Source organism: Gambusia affinis, linkage group LG02, assembly GCF_019740435.1.
Source record: "Gambusia affinis linkage group LG02, SWU_Gaff_1.0, whole genome shotgun sequence".
Classification (NCBI taxonomy): Eukaryota; Metazoa; Chordata; class Actinopteri; order Cyprinodontiformes; family Poeciliidae; genus Gambusia; species Gambusia affinis.
This window is the reverse complement of record NC_057869.1, coordinates 33,469,984-33,493,960: the sequence shown is the minus strand read 5'-3', so window position 1 is coordinate 33,493,960 and position 23,977 is coordinate 33,469,984. Positions and strand designations below refer to the sequence as shown.

The 23,977-nt window shown below is 39.0% G+C and overlaps 1 protein-coding gene across 1 annotated transcript; it reads left to right on the top strand.

The window, feature by feature from the left end:
• The first annotated feature begins 935 nt into the window (after positions 1-935).
• Positions 936-23,231, top strand: LOC122820791 (ras GTPase-activating protein 3-like). Its single transcript, XM_044098399.1, is given in 21 exon segments — positions 936-941; positions 2,158-2,345; positions 7,216-7,296; positions 7,387-7,459; positions 8,636-8,709; positions 8,791-8,895; positions 9,879-10,035; positions 10,137-10,285; positions 12,100-12,194; positions 13,066-13,193; positions 13,280-13,403; positions 13,931-14,037; positions 14,247-14,324; positions 14,442-14,519; positions 14,967-15,040; positions 17,686-17,792; positions 18,339-18,421; positions 18,516-18,724; positions 18,817-18,920; positions 19,013-19,196; positions 19,876-23,231. Coding segments are annotated over 21 exon segments (2,280 nt in total). The 3' UTR covers positions 19,952-23,231.
• Positions 23,232-23,977: the final 746 nt, after the last annotated feature.

Here is a 23,977-nt window from a genome sequence, read left to right as displayed (position 1 = left end):
CATGGGCACACACTGTAATAACACTCAGTAGAAATGACTGGCTATCAGAGGGCATGAAGTTTGAAATAAACATAAACACAAATACAAAATTGCAAATTCCAATATGTTAACAAGTATTAAGTGTACAAACGTGTAATGTAAGCACAGGCAAGATTTTCAAACTCACCAATATTGTGTGACATGTACGGAAAACGAGTACAAACCAAGTAATGCAAATAAGTAGGAGGTCACATTGTACTTTAGACCTGTGTTGTGGTCCTTTGGGAGCTGTGCTGGTTGTAAGTCTGAGCATTCAAAGGACAAAAGACTTTCAGCAAAAATAAAAGGACATTTTTTTTCCAAACATTTTACTGCATTTGTTTTTTTTTTTGAGAATTAAGGTTTAATTTGTAGATAAATCGGCTGGGGTTAAACTATCTTGGTCTTAAAACCAAAAACCAACCCATGAATTTGTTTTAAACATACAAAAAAAAACAAAAAAAAAAACAATTGAGACGACATATGTGCTTGCAGCTTCCAAAAAACTCTTCCAGTTATTAAGTGCTGAGTGCCTTTTCGCCACTTTCATTCATCGGGCTTTGTTTGCTGCGTGTGCAACATTTTCTGCCATTCACTATTCAGCACTGTCAGTCACCCACACTCGCAGACACACAGAGTGAACAGTGAGCAGTAACATCTGCAGACAGATGGGTGTGTGTAGCCCCGGAGCGGCGATCTGAAACAGAGACACATTCATCCGCGGAGCCGGGGAAGAGGAAGGATGCGTGAGAGACACACAGCTCTGAGAGAAAAGCGAAGGAGATGGATCAAATGAAGTAGGAAGATAGAGTGTCTCTCTTCTCTGTTCAATAGAGGACGCATTGTTTGGCCTGTGCATGCATGCGTGTGTGTGTGTGTGTGTGTATTCCCTCCGTTTGAATCTCTCAGAAGCAGCAATGCCTGTGAGTTTGCATACTGATGCTGTTAATTAATGGAGCTTTTCTAGACAGCTGCACCCCTACACTGTCATTATGTCATTAATCCAATCACTTCAGAAGGAAAATATCTCCAGCATGACGACCAGCCACAGTTATTCTGCTCCACTCTCAGGGGGGGATTGCCGCTTGTTTACAGCTGAGTAGCTTTGATTAATAAAGAGCCAAACAGAAACACACAAATCTTGAAAGAAGAAATATCGTCTGTCGGCGTGTTAGATGATTTCTTCATCAGCATGACAGCGCGCTTCGCTGTGTTTTATGACAGGCTTAAAACTGTGTTCAATTGAGCGTCTCACAACATGAAAACAAGTCTGTATATTAGAAAATGCTGTGTGGTGTTATTACATCCGATAAAAAAATAAATATGAATGCCGTGCCACAATTATTGGAACGCTTTGTAGGGGTGTGTAGAAAGAATAAAAATAAATTAAAATCAGGAAATTTTCAGATTGAAATTTTTAGATTTGCATCTCAGTTAACTGTGAATTTATCCTGTAATTCAGTAAAACAAAACGTTGGAGAATAGCAGCAAAGAGTGGCATCTCTGCATAAAAACCATGAAACCCCATCTGCTACATGAAGATGAAAGTGTTCATACAAACTGTTTGTGTTGGTGGAAGATCTGTCATGCTGTGGGCCTGTTAATTTTCTAAGGGCCCTGAAAGTGTTGCTATAGTGCAGGGGTCTCAAACTCCAGTCCTTGAGGGCCGCAGTCCTGCAACTTTTAGATGTGCCTCTGCTGCACCACACCTGAACAGAACTGATCTACTCAAGGAGGAGGTAATTAAGCCATTTCATTCCAGTGTTTTGTACTTGTGGCACATCTAAAAACTGCAGGACAGCGACCCTGGAGGACTGGAGTTTGAGACCCCTGCTATAGCGCATGGCATTATGGACTCTGTAAAACAGCTGGACATTGTATATAAACATCTTATTTTCTACAAAAAAACAAAAAAAAACAAACCAGAAAATGGATCATCAACAGGGTAATAATCCATTCCAACATGGCCGTCTGTCAGAACTAAATCCTTCTAGGGTGATCGGAAGAGAAAAGGATCCAGGATGATCAAGAGAGAGAGGAAAAGTCAACACTGCCTTTCTTTGTATGCTTCCAGGTCCAATGTTGTGTTAAAGTACTGAAAGTAAAGGCGACAATATGAGCAGTACAGTAGACAAATAGGTTCAAAAAGGGGTTGAGGATGTTATCTGCATATTCAGAGTCTATTTCTGTCTCACATGCCTTACAACACAAAATAAATATGATGTTGGATTATGTTTGTGTGTCTTACAGGGAAAAGTACACCTCGAGCTGCGCTTGAGTGAAGTTATCACCGACAGTGGAGTGGTCAATCATAAACTGGCCACACGGTGAGTCCACACACACAAAAACCAACCTCATTCGTTTTATTGCTTAGCAATCATTTAAAATATAATTGTGTTAATTTATAAAACATATAGCACAATTTTTTGACAGTCCAGCAGCCAGTAATCACCTTGAACCTTCAATTCTCTGCATTGCAAAACCATTTTATCATTACATTTAGTTTTTTTCCCTTTTTAGGACTGTTATTGCTCATAATGGAAAATAGAGGGCAACAATGTGCTGACTTGTTCATTAAAACAATTGCTATCATGCCTGACACGTTCTATAAAATAAATCTAAAATGAGCATTTGTAGTTCACTAATGTGATCAGAGTTTGTAGTAATGTAATCCCGGACATTATTGCTCCCCTATTTAAAACAATTATCCATTCCCCATAACAGGAAAGAAAAGAGAACATAACACTAAGAGTGTTTATCTTCATGGCTACAAGAAAAACTTTAATTTCTCAAACTTTCTAAAGATAGAGTCAATGCAATTTGTAAAGTTTAAAAAAACTGGAATTATTAAAAAAAGGGGGAAAATGGCTTGAGGAGGTGTTAGATTTATCTTGCAACCCCACAGAATAAGCAAGATGGTGATGATGATGATGATGGTGGCAGATTGGAATAAAGCTCCAAAGTTATACGTATGTTTAACTTAAAATTTCCCAAATCAAAAGTAGTAATATAAGAAACCTTTTTTTTTTTTTTTTTTACTGTGTTGCTCCTTCTTTTGCCACATTTCATAGTTACTGACCTATGGTACTGTAACTTTTCTGCATATGTTAGGAATCTGAAAATTGTGCGTAAGGTGTGATTGTTTTTTGTATGTTCCAGAGGAACTGGCATGAATGGGATGAATGATAGAGCCTTCGGTGGGTTGTTGTGTGTTAGTGCGTACTTCTACAACAAGCAGTAAAGAGTTTTGATGATGAGCCAGTGTGGCTCTGCTCCCAGATCACATATTGGTAAGGAGCTTAGAGCGAAGAGCAGCAGGTCATCTTGTCAGATTTCTCTAGGAAGACATGTGAGAGCTGCTGCGTGCATTCAGCTCCACAAACCAAAGAAATCATTCACACATATAGGCTCATTCAGAAGATGAGTAAACAGAACTGAATTAGTCACAGATTTGTTGTCTTCAACATTTGATCATCGCATTTGCATATTTAGATTAGTTTTCTCTTAATAAAAATAATACCTTGACTCTTTGAAGCCACATCAAGGAATTATTTTGGAATATGCAAATTACCAACGCTTAGAATATCTCTAATGTCTGCCAACTTTGAGTCTGGTGATTATGATTTTGTCTTGGTGCTTCAAGAAACTATGTTCATAGAACAGAAAGCTTTAGAAATGGTTGGTAATGCTGTTTAATTCAAGACTCTGCATGACAGAGGGTTAAAAAGAGCAACATTAATATTTGTGAAGCTTAACAACTGGACTTTCATCGTCTTAATAAATAGAAAGGGCCAAACAGAGACTATCACAATGAAAATAATTATAACATGTTCATGCCCTGTTTTTAAACTTTACGAGCAAATAAATCTTTGAAGTCTGAACTTTTGAAATTGAACATTTTGACCATTTGGATTAACAACTATCCTCCAACACAGTGTTAATGAGAGGAACATTTTCTCAACATGGCTGCCTTTCTCAACCCATTAGACAAAAATTTAATAATATTTCAATTGATATCACTATTCCCTTTCAAAATATGTTCAGAATTTTAAAATATACTAGCATTTTTTTTAACAAGGTAAAAGTGATTGCTTTGGGTTTGGGGTGTTTGTTAGCACAAATTCATTTAAATCAAGCATTGACCGATTTGAGAAACCACAACCACAGCAGCAGCAGCAGTGGTTGTTTCTTGTTTTAAAATAAGAGCTATGTGTTAAGCTTTGATGTTATACCACAGTGTTAGAGGTGTACAACAAATGAAATTGCAGTAATCATTGCGATATCAGTGTACAATATGCTAATCACTACAGACTGCTCTGATAACATTAGCATATTGCACATTCATCCAATTGGATGGACTTACTCAGTAAGATCAGTAAGAGGGACGGGAGCCTTATGACGATAAACATAAAGAGGTGCTGAGAAACATTGGGGAAAATTTAGGTTTATATATTGCAGTGTTCAACAGTAGTATATCAGGTGCATGTTTTTCATCAAACTTACCATTAACCATTTCCATGTCAAACACTAAATTCCACCTATGAAAAATGATCATATCTAATTCAGAATACATTTTTGACTTTTTATGCTATATATTTGATTTTCTGGCAGTATGTAAACTTACTTTGGCAAAAACGTCTTATCAGGGGAGTAAAAAGCAGAGAAACATACCTGGAAAGTCATTGTTAATGATACCTCATGAAACATGGAATTAGAAAAGGGGTAAATTTTTTTCAGGAATGACATTTTCCCCAGGTGTTATTTTCATCTTTGTGCATTGAATGTTTCAGACTCTGAACATTTTCATTCAACGCAAACTGGAGGTCCCCTTTCAATGAAGCAGACTAAGTTTTTCTTTTTTAATACAGCTTCACCGCTTAAACCAATGCTGTTGTAAATTTATAAGGAAAACCTGAAGCCAGTTTTTTAATTCAATTCATTCTACCAAGCTATTTATCAGTAAATCAAACATTTAGACTATAAAAACATTCAAAACAGTGCTAAAAGTACCTCCTGCCCGCAAAAGCCAAAACTACACTGGATTTGTTAGCACAACAGTCATGCCACATTCACAGAGAAGACCTCTTGTCGGTACAATCAGTGTCTGTCAAAAAATGACTGAAAAGCCAAATTTTTATTTCATTCAGACTAATAACCTTAACATTTCGATCAGATAATGAACACCCTGCTTGTCTTCAGAAGCAGTTTCAATCATTTTCCAACTCGGCTTTAACACCTCTTGCTTCTATTTCTCCTTTTTGCATTTTGAAGTTAGACTTTCAAGTGGTGGGTAAAGATTTTGATTTTCCAGTATATAAAATGCTTCTTAGTCAGTATGTCTTGTCTTTTCTTGACGAGTTACAGTATGATGCTGATTGTTCGGTTTGCCTCGTCATAGTTTGGATATTAGTGTCTTGTGAGCTTCATTTACTGTAGATTGCTTTAGATTTCATTTTCGTTTTCCAACTCTTGACCACAAATGTCACTGACTCAACCTCTTCCTACTGAGGTTTTTGCTTCAGTCTTCCGCCCTGTCGCCCCCACCGAAAAAAAATAACTTTCTCCAGCATTTACTTCTTGTATTTCATCAAGAGGGATCCATGAAAACAAGGAAGATCTATGTGCTGGAGGTTGCTGCTCTCATGAATGTGACATGGCAACACTGACCCAGAATCAAGTGTACTTTATAATTGCAGGTTTGTTAAAGGTAGTGGGGAAGCTGTGAAGTAATTGTTCACCCCGCTTTTTTTTTTTCTTTGAGTAATTGCCTCTGACAGGAACCGTGGGTGCAGAAGCACATTAGCCTAGAGTGAGTAACGTTGACTATAACAAACAAGTCTGCTTGGCTGTCTGATCTGTCAGAGCTCACGGCCATGATGACAGAAAGAGGAGGCTGGATGTATTGTAGGCCAAGCACGGGTTATATAAACCAGCTTACTGGACAGGAAGTGCTCCAGCATTAGCCAAGCTTAACCAGGCACACACCTTCCTCCTTATTACAGACGTGTGTGTGCGTGTCGGCGTGTGTGTGTGTGTGTGTGTGTGTGTGTGTGTGTGTGTGTGTGGCAGGAGGATTGTGCAAGCTGCTCATGTGTGTCAGTTCAGCTCTGGGAAGCGCTGTAATTTGCTGTTTAATTCGTCATGTTGTGTGACTCGTGGTGCATCACAGTGACACACAGGAAGTGATTGGTCCTCCGGGGTGCCGTGTTTGGGCGCTAATCCCCTTACAGCATGATGTCATGGTGCAACAGGTCAGTCTCTATACAGACAGACAGGCAGACACTCAAAGTATCTGTGACACATGCATAGAAGTAAAAGATGGGTATTTTTAGGGCTTTTGAACAAATAAGGCAGCATAGCATTCAATAAAAAAAATAAAAAAACATTTCAGTGCTGCTGTCTAAAAGCTTTTTTTCTAGACGTGTAACATGCTTGAAGTGAGACGAATGTAGGGGTATAATATTCTCTCGAAGCCTCCAGGATTCTTTTTTTTGCTTTATTAATTGAGAAAAGGAGCAGTTTTTTCTTCTCTGCAGCAGACAGACAGTGACGTTGTTAGTCACTGTTTGCTTGTCTAGCATTGTCTTTGAAGAGCTTGGACTACACAAAGTTCTAAATAAGGCCCTTTTTTGTAACTGGGGGGGATGCTAGTCTCGCTTTAAGTACGTTTGAATTTTGTTGCCATTGTGAGTGCCTGTAGGATTTATCCGGACTCAATTTTATCATTATTTTACATAATAAAGCTGAGTTAAGCCATTTTTAGCACATGAACTCACCACAGCTCCAGTGTTATCTATTAATAAAGTGATTATACACCAGTCTTTAGAGCAGACAGTGTAAGATTGGAAGCTCACAGCTCTAATTTATCTCTTCGCTGTGCAGATAGCAGGAACTTTGTTATCATCTTGTTTCCTGGCACCATATTCTCTCAACCTGTACAGGAGGATTGATGGAAGTACAGAGAATATGTGGGAACCAGGGAACCAAAAAGCTCTGCAGAAGGCAGATTCCCACTGGAAACTGCACAGCCCATTACTGTTTCATCATACTTTTAACTATGTAATAATATGAAATTAAGTATTGATTTAAGGGTCTTCAGGAGGAATTTTGAACCACTTAGCCCAATAAGATCTGATGCAGACAGTGTGAGACTCCTGCTCAGTATTGTGCTGATGCGTTAACATCTATTTTTAACAGAGTGTTGGAGTGCCAAGGCCTTCCAATCGTCAATGGACAGTGTGATCCCTACGCTGCTGTATCCTTACTTGGTCCTTCGAGGTGAGCCTGGCTGTAGTTTTATATTTATCGTTGGTCTGAATTGGGAAAACAATGTTTTATACATTTCTTTACATTTGTTCTGTAACTCAGGTCAGAGGCCAAGAAGACCAAGGTTAAGAGGAAAACCAACAACCCCCAGTTTGAAGAAACTTTCTACTTTGAGGTAGGTAAAGATGAATTTGCTTTTTACGGTGGATATTAGTATACTAATCCTGAGTAAAAATAACAGTTTCATTGCATTAATACAAGAATCTAAAGCAAAAATGTTGAAATTGTTATATTGTCCAGTGACCCAGTAGGCCCCAGTCAATGTTTCGCTGATTGGGGGACACATTAGTATGATGCCAAATTAGGCACAGGCCTAATGTTATTTTTTTTTACATCTTAGGATAAAATTAAGTAACTTTAAAACTTTGTGAACTGGATCATTTCCATTAATTTGTATCTCTACAAGAATATCTAAGATTTAAGAGTTTTAAATTGACCGCAACCCTGTCCTTGAACAGCACATTAATATTTGGCTAATTTTAGGTTCATTGTACGCATTAGTTTGGTGTAGAGTGCTTCACACCGTATCTTTAACTTTTCTCTTCTGCTACACAACACAAAGCAAAAACAGAGATTAGTGATCACATAGACATAAAGTGTTCTTCATCTGACTGCATGCTCTGGACCTGAACATCTGTACTGTGCTCCAGTACTTCACAATATGGGATGCTGATGTGGTCATGCAAAAAAATTTGTAGGTCTTATCGACTGTTGTAGCAACTATAATGAGAATACAAATAAATTTTCAATGATTAAGTTTTTAATGTAGAAAACATTCAGTTAATGAGATTTGAAATTAAAGTCACGCTAAAAAATATGCATAAAAAAGTTATATTTAGTTTTACGTTTCTGCATAATACAGTAAATACCGCTATATTCACTTTCACTCTGTCCCTGTTGACCCTCGCTTGCTGCAGCGCTGCACTGACATTTTTCTTCTGCTCCGCCCTCTGGCCTCCGCTCTGCAGCTCCAGTTGGACAAGAGTATGATTGATTCAGACAAACCAAACAATCTGGCCCATTGATTTCTGACAAGACCATCTTATTTCTTTCTAATCGCCACATGAACAGATCTACAGATACTCCGGGGTGTTTTCTGACCAAACCCTCTCTTCTCTGTTTCACCGATGCAGATATGCAGCCCATCTTTCTTCTTTTTTTGTCCCTTAACTATGCTTATTTTTTTATCAGCATGGATCATGACAAAAGTCTTAGCAGACATATTTAGGCTTCCTGAATCTTTTAAATGTAGTGGTTGATCTTTGAATCTTAATTTGATGCATGTTTGCAGGTTACGCGGCCACTGAGCTACACGAAGAGACAGTTTGATGTCGAAGAGGAGGACGTCGACAAACTGGCTCTGAGGTGAGCCTTTTGCTGACCTGATGGACTTAAAACAAGACTTTTCACTTTGAGTTCCAGCGACAACATATTGCTTGTGTTCAGGGTGGATCTGTGGAACGCCAGCAACCTGAAGTTTGGGGACGAGTTCCTGGGTGGGGTGCGAGTCCCTCTGCGGGTTTTGGGCCAAGCTGGAGTGCATGACGCCTGGTGAGACGGACAAATTTTCATCACTCTTGAGTCCACATGATGAATTTATTGATTAGGTTTTGTGTTTAAGACTCGATTAAAAAAATGCATAACATTGTCTAATTGCTTTAATTTCAAATGAAACAGCAGCTACTGCTACTCTCTGTTACCTATACAACCATAGAAAAATCTGGTGACTGGCACTTTATCTGACATCTTGCTGAAAGGACTTTAAACTAGAAGAGTGGTATGATGAAAAATTTTAGCAGCCTAGCTTTTTTAGTTTTATATATATATACCTTGAGACCAATAATTGTCCCAGACTGACAATTGTTTTAAAAGATGTTCTCACATTCAGGAGCTTAAATTTTATATTCAACACTAATAATAGGAGGAGAGTCCCTTTTAATACCATTAAAAATATTTATTTTTAATGTTAATAATTTGAGATCAATTTCAAAATCAGAACAAAGAAGATAGACATCTGGATTTGATTTTAACTCATGTTTTAGGTCTAAACCATGTGCATTTGTTGCTAAAACTCTGGATGTACCACAGTTTGGTACTAACTGTGGTTGATGACCTTTTCCACAAATATCCGAGGAAACAATCTGGTGTGGTGATCTTAAAGTGAAAAACTAAGACAACACTTTTAATGAATTTCACCTTTGTTCAAATGCTCACCGGTCATCATTAAACATGACTAAAGGGCTCGTAGGGCTGAACAAAATAATTGAGAACCAACTGTTTTTGAGGCAGGCAGCTTGTGAAATGGAGCCTAAAATCCAGTGTAGAAATATTCAAACAGAGACCGGTTTGAGTCTTGGGTTTTATCCACATCTCAGGTTTACAGTGAGTGGCCTAAAAAGAGCTGTACAAACTGTCCTCAGGTAAATGGACTGGAAAAGCCTCCAGAAAGCTGGTGCTTTAAACAATTTTATTTTGACTCATCAGTGTGGTTTTCATGTCGTGACTCAGATTTTATTTTAATTCCTGCCCCTCAGGTACTTTCTGCTACCCAGGGAGAACGGAGGGAAGTCCGTTAAAGTGGAAGACCTGGGCTCTCTGCGTCTGAACATTGTTTACACCGAGGACCACGTGTTCCCCTCCGAACACTACACTCCCCTCAGAGATCTGCTGCTGCAATCTGCTAACGTGGAGGTACGTGAACGACGACGCCCGCCTCACCCTGCCCTGTCCGTCTGTGTTTTAATCCCACTGTCCTGTTTTCTGAACCTCTGCTGCGATGTGACTCTGTCCAGCCTGTGTCAGCGTCCACCGCACACATTCTGGGGGAAGTGTGTCGAGAGAAGCAGGAAGCCGCCATCCCGCTCGTGCGTCTCTTTCTTCATTACGGCAAAATAGTGCCTTTCATCAGTGCCATTGCTCATGCAGAAATCAACCGCACACAGTGAGTGATTTCAATACAGACAGCAGGAACTCAATACCACTCGTCCTCTAGCAGCTCTGTGATTTGCTTGTAAAAAATATCGCTGCATCTATTCAGAATCCCCAGGTTGTATATTGAAGATTTGTAATTCATTTTATGTCAACACACGTTTAATTACAGAGGTGGTAGAAATCCAGCTGTAGGAAAAGCATGTTTTTCTGCCAAAATAGTTCCACCGTAATAAGATTTGCCTTGGATATTAAATTACTACATGGTTTATTTCTCCTTGGATTTGTACTCTGAGCCCAGCTGGGGAATTTTTTTCTTTTAGAATATCCAAAACCATTTTCTCCTCGCAATACTTTTATGCATCGATACTTTTGGCTACTATCTGCGTTCACGCTAAAACTTTTGCGTTACCTGAAAACGTTTGCGTTCCTTTCTGGTTTTACTGTCCCTTTCAAAACTGTACTGATCAGTTGTGCGGCATAATTGAATACTGTAAATCAATTCACTTTCTTCACCTTGCATTTTCTGATTTATGTAAGGTTTTTCCATGAATGTTAATATCACGTTGTAGCATATTTGAAGTTTTATATCTTTCTTTAGAATATAAATGCACCACAAACCTATGATATAATAAAATCCAGTAAACCTTGCTTAAGCAGAGAAATATAAATACTGTACATCCAAACTATATTTCTGAGTTATTATCGCGGCGTAATAACTCATCTGACAGTTTTGATTGTGTCGCTGTTGTGTTGGTTAGCTAAATGGTTTAAAGAGCTGCTTTTATGTTCAGTTCCATCTCAACCTTAACAGACATAAACATGCAGTAAATGAATCGATTTTTAATCAGTTTTTGCACCAAAGACTTAATAATAATAACACGTTTTTTTTCATTTCATTCATATGGCTCTGTAAGAGCCATATGAATAAATAAGTTATTGATATGATAGGAGCACGACTTTTGACATAGGTGGTGGGTGTGCCGATGTGAGGAGTGACGTCATCAAGTATGAATGGGAAGGTTGGCCTGCTGGTTTGTGTGTATGGGGAAGCGGTGGCGGGTTGGTCAGTCCTTCCAAAGTTTGGAGCATAATAATCAAATGGAATAAATCGATAAATGTGAAGAATGTGAAAAAGTGGTTTGGAGCTAATTGATACACAGAGATGAGATTCCCGAGTTATCCAGTACTCTTTACCATAATTAGTTTGTCGTTTTTAATAAAAAAAATTTGTTTATTATTTATGAAGTCTTAGGTGCAAAAACTGATTGAAAATCGATTTATTTACTGCATGTTTATGTCTGTTAAGGTTGAGATGAAACTGAACATAAAAGCAGCTCTTTAAACCATTTAGCTAACCAACACAACAGCACAATCAAAACTGTCAGATGACTTATTAGCCGATAATAACTCAGAAACATAGTTTGGATGTACAGTATTTATATTTCTTTCCTACTTACGGAAGGTTTCTGTTTATATCATAGGTTTGTGGTGCATTTATATCCTAAAGAAAGATATAAAACTTCAAATATTTCACAACGAGATATTAACATTCATGGAAAAACCTTACATAACCTTATATTAAATCAGAAAGTACGGTGGCCACCGTAAGAAAGTCTTACAGTATTCAATTATGCCGCACAACTGATCACTACAGTTTTTCGAGGTAAAAGGTTTTTTCTGAGAGATGCAGGAAAAGGTTTTGGAACAGTAAAAGGTTTTGGAGGTAGTAAAAGAAAAAATTTCCCCATGTCCCTAGTGGGTAACGATTTGTACTCTGTAAAAAAAAACAAAAACACAGCGTTATCCCCTTTCTTTTACGAATAGGGATCCAAACACCATTTTCCGGGGAAACTCGCTGACTTCGAAGTGCATCGATGAGACCATGAAGCTGGCTGGAGAAAAGTTGTTTCTGCCTCACAGCTGTAGTTAATCATGTGTTTCTGTAAAGTATTTTAAAAGACATTTTAAACTGAAAATCAATTCACATTTCTTCACCTTACAAACAAAGTTGTTAATGTTTTTAATTTGGATTCCATGTAATAGTGGAACACTAGAGCATAATGGAAAGAAAATCATGGTTTTCAGAATGCATTTTGTATGCAGTCCTCTTTACCGTGATACCACTAAATAAAATCCAGTAAAGCACATTGCTTACAGCAGAGCGTGTGTATAAATGGCTGTTCTGTGAGGGGCTGAGAGGTTTGTTAGGGTACTGTAGGGAACAAACAGCATCTTGAAGACCAAGAAGCTGAGCAGTCAGATCAGGAATAAAGTTAAAATTCAAGAATTAGTTGACAGAACAACAACTCTAAACATTACAGCCAGATTTGTGACCAAGGTTAGACCCAAGGGCTGCTGCATCGCATTTTTTTATTTTTTTTTTTAGATGTGTCACTGGTACAGAACCTGAGAAGCTAATTAAGCCAATTCAATCAGCCGTGTTGGAGCAGCAACACATCTAAAACATGCAGGACATCTGCCCTTGAGGAGTGGGTCTCCTAGTTTAGAGCAAAGCATATTCCTGTGTTACAGTGGCCCAGTCAAAGTCCAGACCTAAATGCAGGATCTGTAATAAGACTTACAAATTGTTTCAGATACTTTCTCTCCAAGCTGACTATATTAAAAGGAAGAATAGGCAAAAATGGTCGAATGGTTTCTACGTTCTCAGAGTTATCCAGTACTTTAGGGCGGATCTATTGTATAAAACCCCAGAGAAATTCATTGACCTTCATGTTTGTAATGTGAAAAGTGGGTAGACATTTAAGGTATGAATACATCTTTCTTTTTTAGGTTTACATGTCTCAATATCTGTCTTAATACCATACTAATACTCTTTCCCACAGATTTGCACAGAACACAAATCTTGCGAAATCGACCCCGTCAAGCTCAAGGAGTCGGAGAACTTGGAGACAAACAGAGTAGGAACTCTAGTTTGAAGCAGCCTGTCTGTCTGCACTTCAACGCTGTGTTATCCGGCCACTCTGACCCAACTTTTCCTCCTCAGGAAAACCTTCGCCAGTACGTGGACCGCATCTTCAACGTCATCACCACCTCCGGCGTCCGCTGTCCCACAGTCATGTGTGACATCTTCTTCTCCCTGAGGGAGTCGGCTGCCACTAGGTTTCAAGGTAAACCCACTTCATAGCGACTTCTGAGAGATGCAGGAAAACTGGGAATAAGCAACAGGAAGTGGAGGGTAGTAAATAGCAGGAAGTGGAAGATTTACAAGGACACTGAGTGTACATGCAGTGGGTAACGAGATGTACTTTTACGTTTGCTCTCTGTCCCAAAACCTACTGAGGTGTTTCAGGAAAATTATTGAATCATTTCATTAGACCCTGGTGCCCCCTGTTGGCCGTCATGAGCCACTGCAGTCTCAGGAGAAAAAGTTGTTTCTGCCTCCAACTGTAGTTAATTTGTGCTTCTTAAGTACGTCATACAATTAGGAAAGCTCCCAAAGATACATGATACAATTTATGTTTGTTTTCTTATAAACCAAACCTGCAAAATTTAATGTTTTCTGTGTAGCCAGTGTACTCCATAGTCACTAGAAACACAATCTGTTTCCAGTAAACAAAGTGCAGCACGTTCCTTCCCTTGACAGTGACGGAAACGTGTGTAAAACAAGCTTGCTGTTGTTTCCTCTTCTATCCAGTTGACCAAGATGTCCGATACACAGCCGTCAGCAGCTTCATCTTCCTGCGATTCTTTGCGCCAGCCATCCTCTCACCAAACTTGTTTCACCTACGGCCCCATCACCCCGTGAGTAGGATATTTACTGCTAACGCGAGCTCTGTTTACACTGGCATCTACATCAGTAGCGAGCGCTGGTGAAAGTGCTTGCCAAAAAGCAAAAGATTTGACCCATATTTCTTTGATGCTGCGGAACCAGGATGAGGAGAGAATTTAAGTGAAAGGCTTTGAATCACAGTTAAATAGGATAAATAATAATTTGTGTTTTGTGCCTGTAGGATCCCGCCACTTCAAGAACCCTCACCCTCATCTCCAAGACGATACAGACTCTTGGAAGTCTCGCCAAGTCTAAATCTGTGAGTTGCTCTGCATCAACCTGGTTCTGTCTAACCCTCTAAGCTATTCAGTTCAAAACAAAGATACCAGCTTCTTACTTCCTGTCTTCTTTTTATCCCCTTTTTTTTCGTCTCAAGGCCAGTTTCAAAGAGTCCTACATGGCTGCGTTTTACGACTACTTCAATGAGCAGAAATATGCAGATGCTGTAAAGAATGTGAGTGTCTGCTTCTTCTCACAGACACTTGGCAGACTGTTCAATGACACTGGCTTTTATGTGGGATGAGTTAGAAGGAAAACAGTTAGATGGGAAATGATCAGCATTTTTAAAAACATGTCCACGATGTGAAGGAGTAGCAGGGTTTCTGAAAAGCAATAAATTTGTCTGAATAAGTGTGGAGCAAGAAAAAAAGAGCGTGGAAAAGAAGTTTAATTTATGGAGTTTGTTTCTCATCATGTTGTCCAAACATTTTATCCATCCATAGAACTGTATCTTCCATTAATTACGCAGTAAGGATTTCTATTTACTCTTTAAAGTTTGGCTAAAAAAAAAGGACTAAAGATTTTAACTTTGCAAATAATGCTAGTTTGACATAAAATATATGAAAGGAGCGCTGGGAATATCTGGACTTTGACCGAATGCATCTTTCACTTGCCTTCACAGTTTCTGGACCTGATCTCCACTTCTGGCAAATGGGATCAGAAAAGCATTGAAACACCAATCATGCTCAAGGAGGGGTAAGGAGAAGCGTTAATGTTGTTTTTAATGTGACATGTATGAAAGCATTATAAATACATATGTCAGATGTACAGTACAGACCAAAGGTTTGGACACACCTTTTAATTGAATTCAATTGTGTCCAAACTTTTGGTCTGTACTGTACATATAAGACAGGAAGCTGTTGTAAAATTGTTCCTTAACTCTAGACACAATAGCAACCAGAGTTGGAGATGAATTTAAAGACTAACCGCACTAATGAGTGTTATTGAATAAATCTTAAGCCGTAGTTGCCACCACATTTAGTTCACCTCAGTATTTCTCTGAATATAAAGAAAGCAGATGACAAGATGGCTGCCCATGCTCAGCTTCAGCCGCAGTATAAGAGGATGAATGCTTTACAGAAGCTGTAGTCTGTATTAGGTTTTTTTATGGTTTCACTTGATGACATGTCAGGTGGAATTGAGCAGCGTAGTTAATTAGGGCTTCCTAAAAATGATATGCAAACTAATCATTTAATAGGATTTTTTTTTTATTTAAATACATGTACTTAATTTATGGATTCTGTTGCCTTTCAATAATTTCCTTCTAATGTCTAAATTAAAAAGAGAAAATCAGTGGAAACAGGGAGCACAGCAGAGCTTAGCTCTGAAACGTGACCCTTATCATAGGGGATTTTACACCATAAAGATCTTTCTGAGGAAAAACGCCAATCCTCTTCCATCAACACTCCCAGTAGCTGTTGATCTGTATTCACTTAACAAGGTCAGGATCCGACTCATCAACAATACCACCCTCTTGTTTTTCTGCTCCCGGCCGTAGGAGTGTAAAAGTCACTATAAAGAGGGTTGATGGGAAGGGGCCTAAAGCCCCAAAGGGCAGGTAAGAGCTTCTGCATATAAAGGCTTAGCCTTGGTGACCCCACCCCTAGCTCTTGTGTTTGCGCTGTGACTTCCCCCAAAATGATTTGTCTCCCACCATCATTATGTGCAAACTGTTGACACTTCATATTCCCTTGTAGACAAGAAACTATTGAAAGTGTTGTTGCCTTTCCTGGTGCGGTGACGGTTCAGAGTGTGATTCGGTAACTCCACTGTGCTTGTGTGACGTAAAGCGTCAGCCTTTAGACCCGCTTACCTTGGCGGTGTTGATGGTTGGCTCATCCCATTCCTCCCGACACGCTTGGCGTGACGACGACAGCCAGACTTGGTTAACTCACAAACATTTCCACCATCTCATTTCTGTCCGCATCCCCGACTCCTCACTCTCTGCATCCAGAGCGTGACCATGTCACGGCCTAAAACAGAGGATTTACGTAGATCTGACCCAGGATCTGTGAAATAGTGAGAGATTTAGGGTTTAGATTCCTGCAGATTTATGTTCCTTGTTTTCCTGTAGAAAGTCATCCTGCTCTTTACTCTTTTTTATGCCGTCGTGCCCAGTGGTTTTACATGTTTTACCAACAACAAGCGTATTGTCAAACTAGAGACACTTATGGATATTCATGAAAAGCTCCTCCAGCACCCTCAACCACTAGTTAAAACCAACGCAGGTGTTTCCTTCTTTAAACTGGAAGAACATGAATGTAGTATTGTGCATGTGATTATTGATTTAAAAAAGGTGCAAACTGTGAAACACTGATTCATAAATGTCACAAAATGAATAAAATAAGCAAGATTTGTAACTGCAGTTTATTATTTTGTCTTAGGTTATTTGGGGACTTTTACCTTTTGGGCTTTCAAGTGCTTTATCAAAGTTTTATAAAGCGCTCCATTACACGTTGTTTTTTTTGTTTTTTTGTTTTTTCAGAAATAGGAGAAAAATGACTCCCATCAAGGATTTTGTGGCTCATACCAATTTCAGGTTTTCTTTAAAATCTGATTTTCTTTTGGCAGAATTACCTCTTAGCTGAATTTAAGCTCTAAATGTTAGAAAATATGAAACCAATGTGTTGCAGGTTTCCTTAAATGAGGTAGGAGTTTAAGATAAATTATAAGATTGTTTCCGTCTGTACATCAGATTATACTGTTTTTAATTGTCTGATTCTTACTATATGCTAAACAAAGTGAAGTAAAGAACATGGTTTTTTTAGCATTAACAGACCAAAGAAACAGGAAATTTCTTTGTTCTATGAACAAGACAATATATATTTTATATTTTTGTTCCTAGTTAGAGACAATAAAGGGGTAAATGACCAGTTTTGACCACTCGCTGAGTGATTAGTACATGTCTAAAAAATATTACTGTAAGTCAATTTTTACGTAGGTAGTAAGGAAATGAAACAGAAGTTGTTTTTACACCAATAAGAAAAATGTATAATTTATGCAACTTTATTGATTTGGGTAAAATATGGAAAACCACTGATAGATTTTGATCAGCTGACCTGTCTGCTTTGTCTGACTTATTGACTGATTTGTAAAACGGTATTCTTCTGCTTCAGCTGTGAATTTTTTAGCATTTGTAAAGAACGAGAAACTCTGAATACGGAAATTTCTCAAATCAGATCAAAGGTTCTTCCAAATTTCTTCTTTAGAGGTTTTTTCACATGTAGTTGAAGCAATGCCCTCCAGACGGAACCTTTATGTGCATTTTGTTTAAAAAATGTGCTAAATACAACACTTGAGCTTAATTTTTGTGTTTTTGTTCCGCTCTCATTCTTCTGCAGGTTTATGATCAAGAGAGCTCAGGGCAGAAACCGGTTTGGGATAAAGAACTTCAAGAAAAGATGGTTCCGACTCACCAACCATGAGTTCACCTATCACAAAACAAAAGGTGGGCTCAGCGAGTTCCCCGGAAAGACCCAACTGCGCAACGCTATGCTACGTTTACGTCTTGGTGGGCGTTTCTGTTTGACTCAGCAGGAGAGAGGGTGGGAATGTGCAGCGCGTGCACACTCATCCCGCAGCACACGTGGTGCAGATTTAAGTTACTCGGCAGGCAGCTAGTTTGTGTGCACCCCGACTACTGACTGAAGCTAATCTGAAATTCTTTATTTAGAGTTGTATTTTTAGCACATGTTGCAGATATATTGCAGACGATATTCTACAAACCAAAAATACCGATGAGCCAACTTGGAAAATAATGTGTTTTGGGATTATGATCCCAAAAACAAGGTCCAAAATATGATTACATTAAAATATCTGATCGTTGCAATTTTGTTCCATGATTGTTACATGAAATAAGAAACTGATTCATTATACCTTTGTTTGATTGGCTCCTCAGCATTATTTGCATTCTTTACCAAGTTTTTTTTATTTATTTTTTTTTTTAGATTAGTTTGCGTTTCTTCTGTCTGATTGTGCTACCTGTTTCCTCCAGGAGAGGGCGCTCTGTGCAGCATTCCTATAGAGAACATCTTGGCTGTGGAGAGGCTAGAAGAGGAGTCGTTCAAGATGAAAAATGTGAGGACCGCTCCTCCCGAGATAATGCTCCAAAGATTTTTCTGCAAGTGCTTAAAATTTCTGCTTACTTGCTGCTTTTTCCCCCTTCTTCCAGATGTTCCAGGTTATTCAGCCGGAGCGAGCGCTTTACATCCAAGCCAACAACTGTGTGGAGGCCCGAGACTGGATAGACATCCTGACCAAAGTCAGCCAGTGCAACCGCAAACGCCTGAGCACCTACCACCCTTCAGCCTACCTCAACGGCCACTGGCTCTGCTGCAAGCTGTCCGCAGACACAGCCCCGGGGTGTACGCCCTGCACTGGGTACGCGGAGCCTTCAAAGCACGCCCGCAATCAGATTCTACTTATTTTCCATCTCTTCCTCTCACCTTATGCGTGCGTTCACCTAATTTCAGCGGCTTACCTGCAAACATCCAGCTTGACGTAGACGGCGACAGAGAGACTGAGAGGATTTACTCCCTCTTCGGCACATACATGACCAAGCTGATCAAAATGCAAGGTCAGACACCGGAGACTCTGCCTCACGCACTGTTTTCTACATGTGTGTATTTTCACTTCATCTCCTGTTTTCTTTGTGACTCCCCCATGCAGAGGCCTGTGGAAGTAAGTCCGTGTACGACGGGCCCGAGCAAGAGGAGTATTCTACCTTTGTCATCGACGACCCCCAGGAGACGTACAAAACCCTGAAGCAGATCATTTCGGCTGTGCAGACGTTGGAGCAGCAGCACACCAAGTACAAACGGGACAAGTTCAAGAAGACAAAGATAGGCAGCCAGTATGTGCTTCTGATATGATACATTTACTATGTTAAGTCAAATGTGAAGTGCCCTACACATTCACTAACCCTTCTGGTAAAGCTGTGTAAAAATGTTTAAAATAAACCATCCAGTAGAATAATAATAATAAAAAAAAAACTGTAGCTGTTTTTAAATCTTCACAAGTGGCTGCAGGAAGGTAGCAACTCACCTAAATTTGCCATCAGATTATAAACAGCTAAAACTGTTGTCTGAAGATCCACGTTAATCTTGCCACGAGGCATAAAAAGGGAAAAGTCAAGGGAGGTTCAAAAAATCTCCAGATTTCATTCTTTCAGGACTGTAACAAAGAATGGAGTCTTGGGGTTTCTCAAAATTTCCAGCACAATTATAGATACAACTTATGTCCTAACTGTTTTTCTTTTTTTTTTTTCTTTTGGGTAGAAAAAAAGACCATGCAGGGAAAAGTCATTTCTGAAATAATATCACAAAACATGTGGAGTTTCCGAAACTCTGCAAGAACTTTAACTAGAACTCTGTCGGCAGATGAGATCTAGATGAAGCTTTTAGGTCACATTCGTATCTGAGAATTAAGTCACATCAGTTGTTTATGTAATGTCAGATTTCTGTGCATGATTTGACCTCTGACATCTAAAACCTCACACCACCTTTTTTCTATTATTATTTTTGTCCTCTCAGGGAGCATCCGATCGGAGACAAGAGCTTCCAGTGCTACATTCGTCAGCAGTCTGAGAACACCACCTACTCTATCTAGCAGCAGCCCTGCATATGCCCAGAGCCAGCATATTTTTTTTTTCTGTACTGCAAGAAAACCCGGCTCTAAAGCAGCCCAGCATGTTCTGTTGAGTCGTAAATCTGTCTTGTTCTTTTTCTAGATAAGGTGAAAAAGAACGACGTCCAAGCCAAATAATTTTCTGAGGTAACTCGTGAGCTGATTTGGCAACAGGGATCCCCTGATTTACTGATTTGTTCAGTTGTTAAGGAAACCCGATGCCGGACTTTAAGAGCTGTGTTGTGTCGGTTGGACCACACAACAGCGTCTCTGAACGTATTCCGCAGAAATTGGAGGAACAAACATCAGATCAGTGCGAAGAAAGAAGGGACGTAAAAGCTGAGCTATTCACACCACACTTACATCAGCCCTGATGTCCCTTCTGCGATGCGACGAGAGAATAAACTAAGCATTTTCCCTGGACACTTTTCATGGTGACCAACACCCACTTTAATTGCCTCCAGATCCTTGGATGAACAAGCCTCACAGCACACTTTGAACATCTTCTGTTGTCTGTTTAAGTGTATTCTTTTCTTAATGATTGGTGAAATGTTTTACCACATTTTGCCTCCGACAGACCAAACTTAAGAAGGAAGAAAGGACTTTGTCCCTATGCACTTGCGTGTGTGTGTTTTTTTTTTGTTTTTTTTTTTTGTTATTCTGTTTTGTCCCAGTTCCCCTCTTGTAAGGCTGCAAGTGTCAAGGGGACAAAAGAAGGGATCACTTGGACCAAGGAAATCTAAAAGTATCTCAACGTTAGCTGTAAATTCTCGCTCCACACACAATTTTGTGTTTCTTTTTCATCGTTATCACCAGCACGGTAAGCCTGGTATAGTTTCTCACATACATTTGTGACCTGTACAGAGGATAGAAGAGAAGATTGCAGGTGTCATTAGCTGCTTACACAGAGTCTTTGTGTGCTCTAACATGTCTTGACTGCATCCACCACTAAAATCAGTTCGAATGCACAAAGTCCCAGGTACTCTGAACTCCAACAAAGTTAGCCTGGAGCCTGTAATGTTGCTTGAATTGGTGACATGTTAGATAATAAACCAATTTATTTTAGAGTTTGGCTCTCATGTCATAATGCAACTTGTTACCAGGTTAGAGCCATTATCAGTAGGGTTCTGGTCATTTCACCACACCGTACTTTTGCAGTTTTAGTCATTTTGTAGCCTTCTGTTTCAGAGAAAAATAGGAGCCACTCTTCCTATCTATCTTTTGATGATTTTGTACCTGCTTTAAAAATCTTTCATACAAAACGTTGGGTTACTTGACGTAATCCCCGGTTCTTTGATAACAGAGTGAGGTGTTTCACTATTTCTGTTGTGTAATCCACTGCAAGGGGATGTGGTTATCTAACCAGGTGGAGGACCCTTTGGGTCATTTTGGTCCAGTTGGGGAGTATTAGTGCTCCTCTTTCAAGTAGCCCAAATAGGGATTAGAAACAGAAATACTGGAAATAGTGTAATCTTAAACAATACAATTATAAATAAATGGGGGGGGAAAAAATGGTAAAAGCTGGGTACAAATTTGGCAATAGAGCGGTTGTTTTAAATCTACAAACGCAGCTGTACAAGAGGCATTTAGAAAATTATCTCAACATGATGCCACATACAGTAAACGACATGAAGGCACATCAGTGAATATTCAATTAAAAAACAGTCCCTGGAAGCTTTTAAGCGCCTGTGGATCTGGAGTCCCAATTTTTTAGGCACATAAACATTTATTTATTTTTTTATTGAAACGTCACTTTCACACTAATGTAGCTGTTGTATATTAACAAAACTGAGAAACAAAATTCTCCATTCAAGCTATAATCTTTTTTTTACTCTGTGTAGGTAGCTAAAGTCACTTTACTTAATTCACTGACATGCAGAGTGTTAGAAAAAGCCATTACAAAGATTTATTTTCCTTCCTACTATTCTGTATTTTTAAGCTGTATTTTTGACATGGTTTATGTGGAGCTGACTTGTGTTGCTATAAAGGTGCAGTCCTTGTGTTCGATGGAGAACTCAGCTCCTCTTCCCCTCCTTGTGTTGAGAAGTATCTTACTTTTGTGCATTCCTCTGAGAAGCTGTCCGCTGTGAATCTTACCGGATGCCGGCTCAGAATCTGTTGAAGGTACAAGATTTATTGTTCTTGCTTGGTTCTTTTTGTCCCTTCACTCTTTCCACAGGCAGCCACTCTGACTTAAGCTCTCATTCTTGCCAAACCAGTGCATGTGAAGTGCAGCTGTAGCCCCGATGGACTCTTGAAAACAAAAGAAGCAAATTTTGTATTTTCTAAAAACTCAGCTCATGTCTATTTAGCCTCACAGGTGTTCCCGTGAAAACAGGGTCCCAACCAGTGCCAGTCATGATTTTTCTAAAATCAACTTTTTAAAAAGCAATCAAAGAAACTGTTATTTAGAGTATGTATTATTTTTTTTTTGTCTAACTCAGCCTGGACTGTTTTAAAAGCAGCTGAATGCTTATTCAAACAACATTCTTCTGGTCTTTGATGACTGTGGTGAATTTTAAGGAAGCTTCTTGTTTTCTATCTTGTCATACGCAAACCTTGAACTAAATGACTGGAGTAAGTGTGTGTGTGTGTGTGTGTGTGTATTCTTGTGGTGTTTTTATGATGGATTTTATCGACAATTAATTTAAACCTTTTGTAACAGGTCATTTATTAAAACCAACCACTGCCCACTTTCATGCTAAGGACACTGTTTCCCCACTTTGGCCTGATTTAGTGCTCCCCTTATAAATCTCCTTTATTCTTCTCCTCTAGAAAAAGAAAGAAATTCTTTCCTAGTAAATTATCATTTGTGAATTATTACAAAAACAGTGTTGCTTTGACTTCTGAACAGTTATTTTTTTTCTCTTCAGTTGCTAATTTTCCTCAGGTGTATGAGACTGATATTTATTACCATTTTCCAGTGAAGAGTCTGCTGAGGTGGTGCAGCGATGGCAGTTACGGTAAAAGCACCTCCTCCATCCCAAAAGCCCCCAAATAAAGGGGGACTGAATTATGCAATAAAGACAATATGCAATAATTCCACAAATCAACAGTTCACGTCTGCTGACCTTTTGCAGGAAAATGCCTCTAAAAGCAGAGAGATGGTATAAAGGGAGAACAGTGTATTTTGTATAAATATTTTAAAAGTATTAAAATAAGTGTGTTAAAATATGTACATACAACAGCTGAATGAACGGTGCAAATGTGATGTGTTTTGTTTTTTTCCTGAATAACTAAATGAATACAATATTAATGTAAATCTGGTATATGTGTCATTTGTTCTTAACGTGCCTCAAGAGGTGTGGTTTGTTAGTTTTATTGGAAACAAGGTTGTAGAGATATTTAAGCCAAGCAAAGTGTTAGGTGTGATAAGCTATGTCTCACAGTTATGCCACCATCACCTTTGGTCTGGATAAAGACGATGAAATTATGCTAAAAGCTTTATTTTGGTGTCATTTTGGCCCACAAAAACATGCATATAACAACCTTCTGGCTTGTGTGCATGTTTAAAACCAATTGTAGAAACTTACCAATTGCTGTTAAGGCAGCTAGATGGTCTATTGTCAATTTCCTTTGCAATGTCATCCCCTCACTAAACACCAACCAAGAGAAATCCAGTGTTATACATAGTTTGTTTTTAGAGATCCAACCAGCTGCTTAAAAATATAATATTGGGTTGGGCTTTATTCCTGCATCCCCGCACCGCCCGACATTTGAAAAACTAACTTTTTGGGCACTTTAAAGGTGCAGGAGTAGAGCACACAACCTCAACACGGCCATCATGAGTCCCAGCCCGATGACCTTTGCCGCATGTTTTCTCCATCTCTCAGTACCATCTTTCCTGTCTGACCACTCTCAGATACGAGCCACTAGAAAGGATAAAAAGTGAATACAAATTTTTACTGTATCTGGTCAATAAAGAACTAAAAAGATGTCCGTTTTACTGCGATCAACAAAACAGTGGAGTTTTTGTAAAAAAAATGGATCTGTAAATGATGAAAAGGT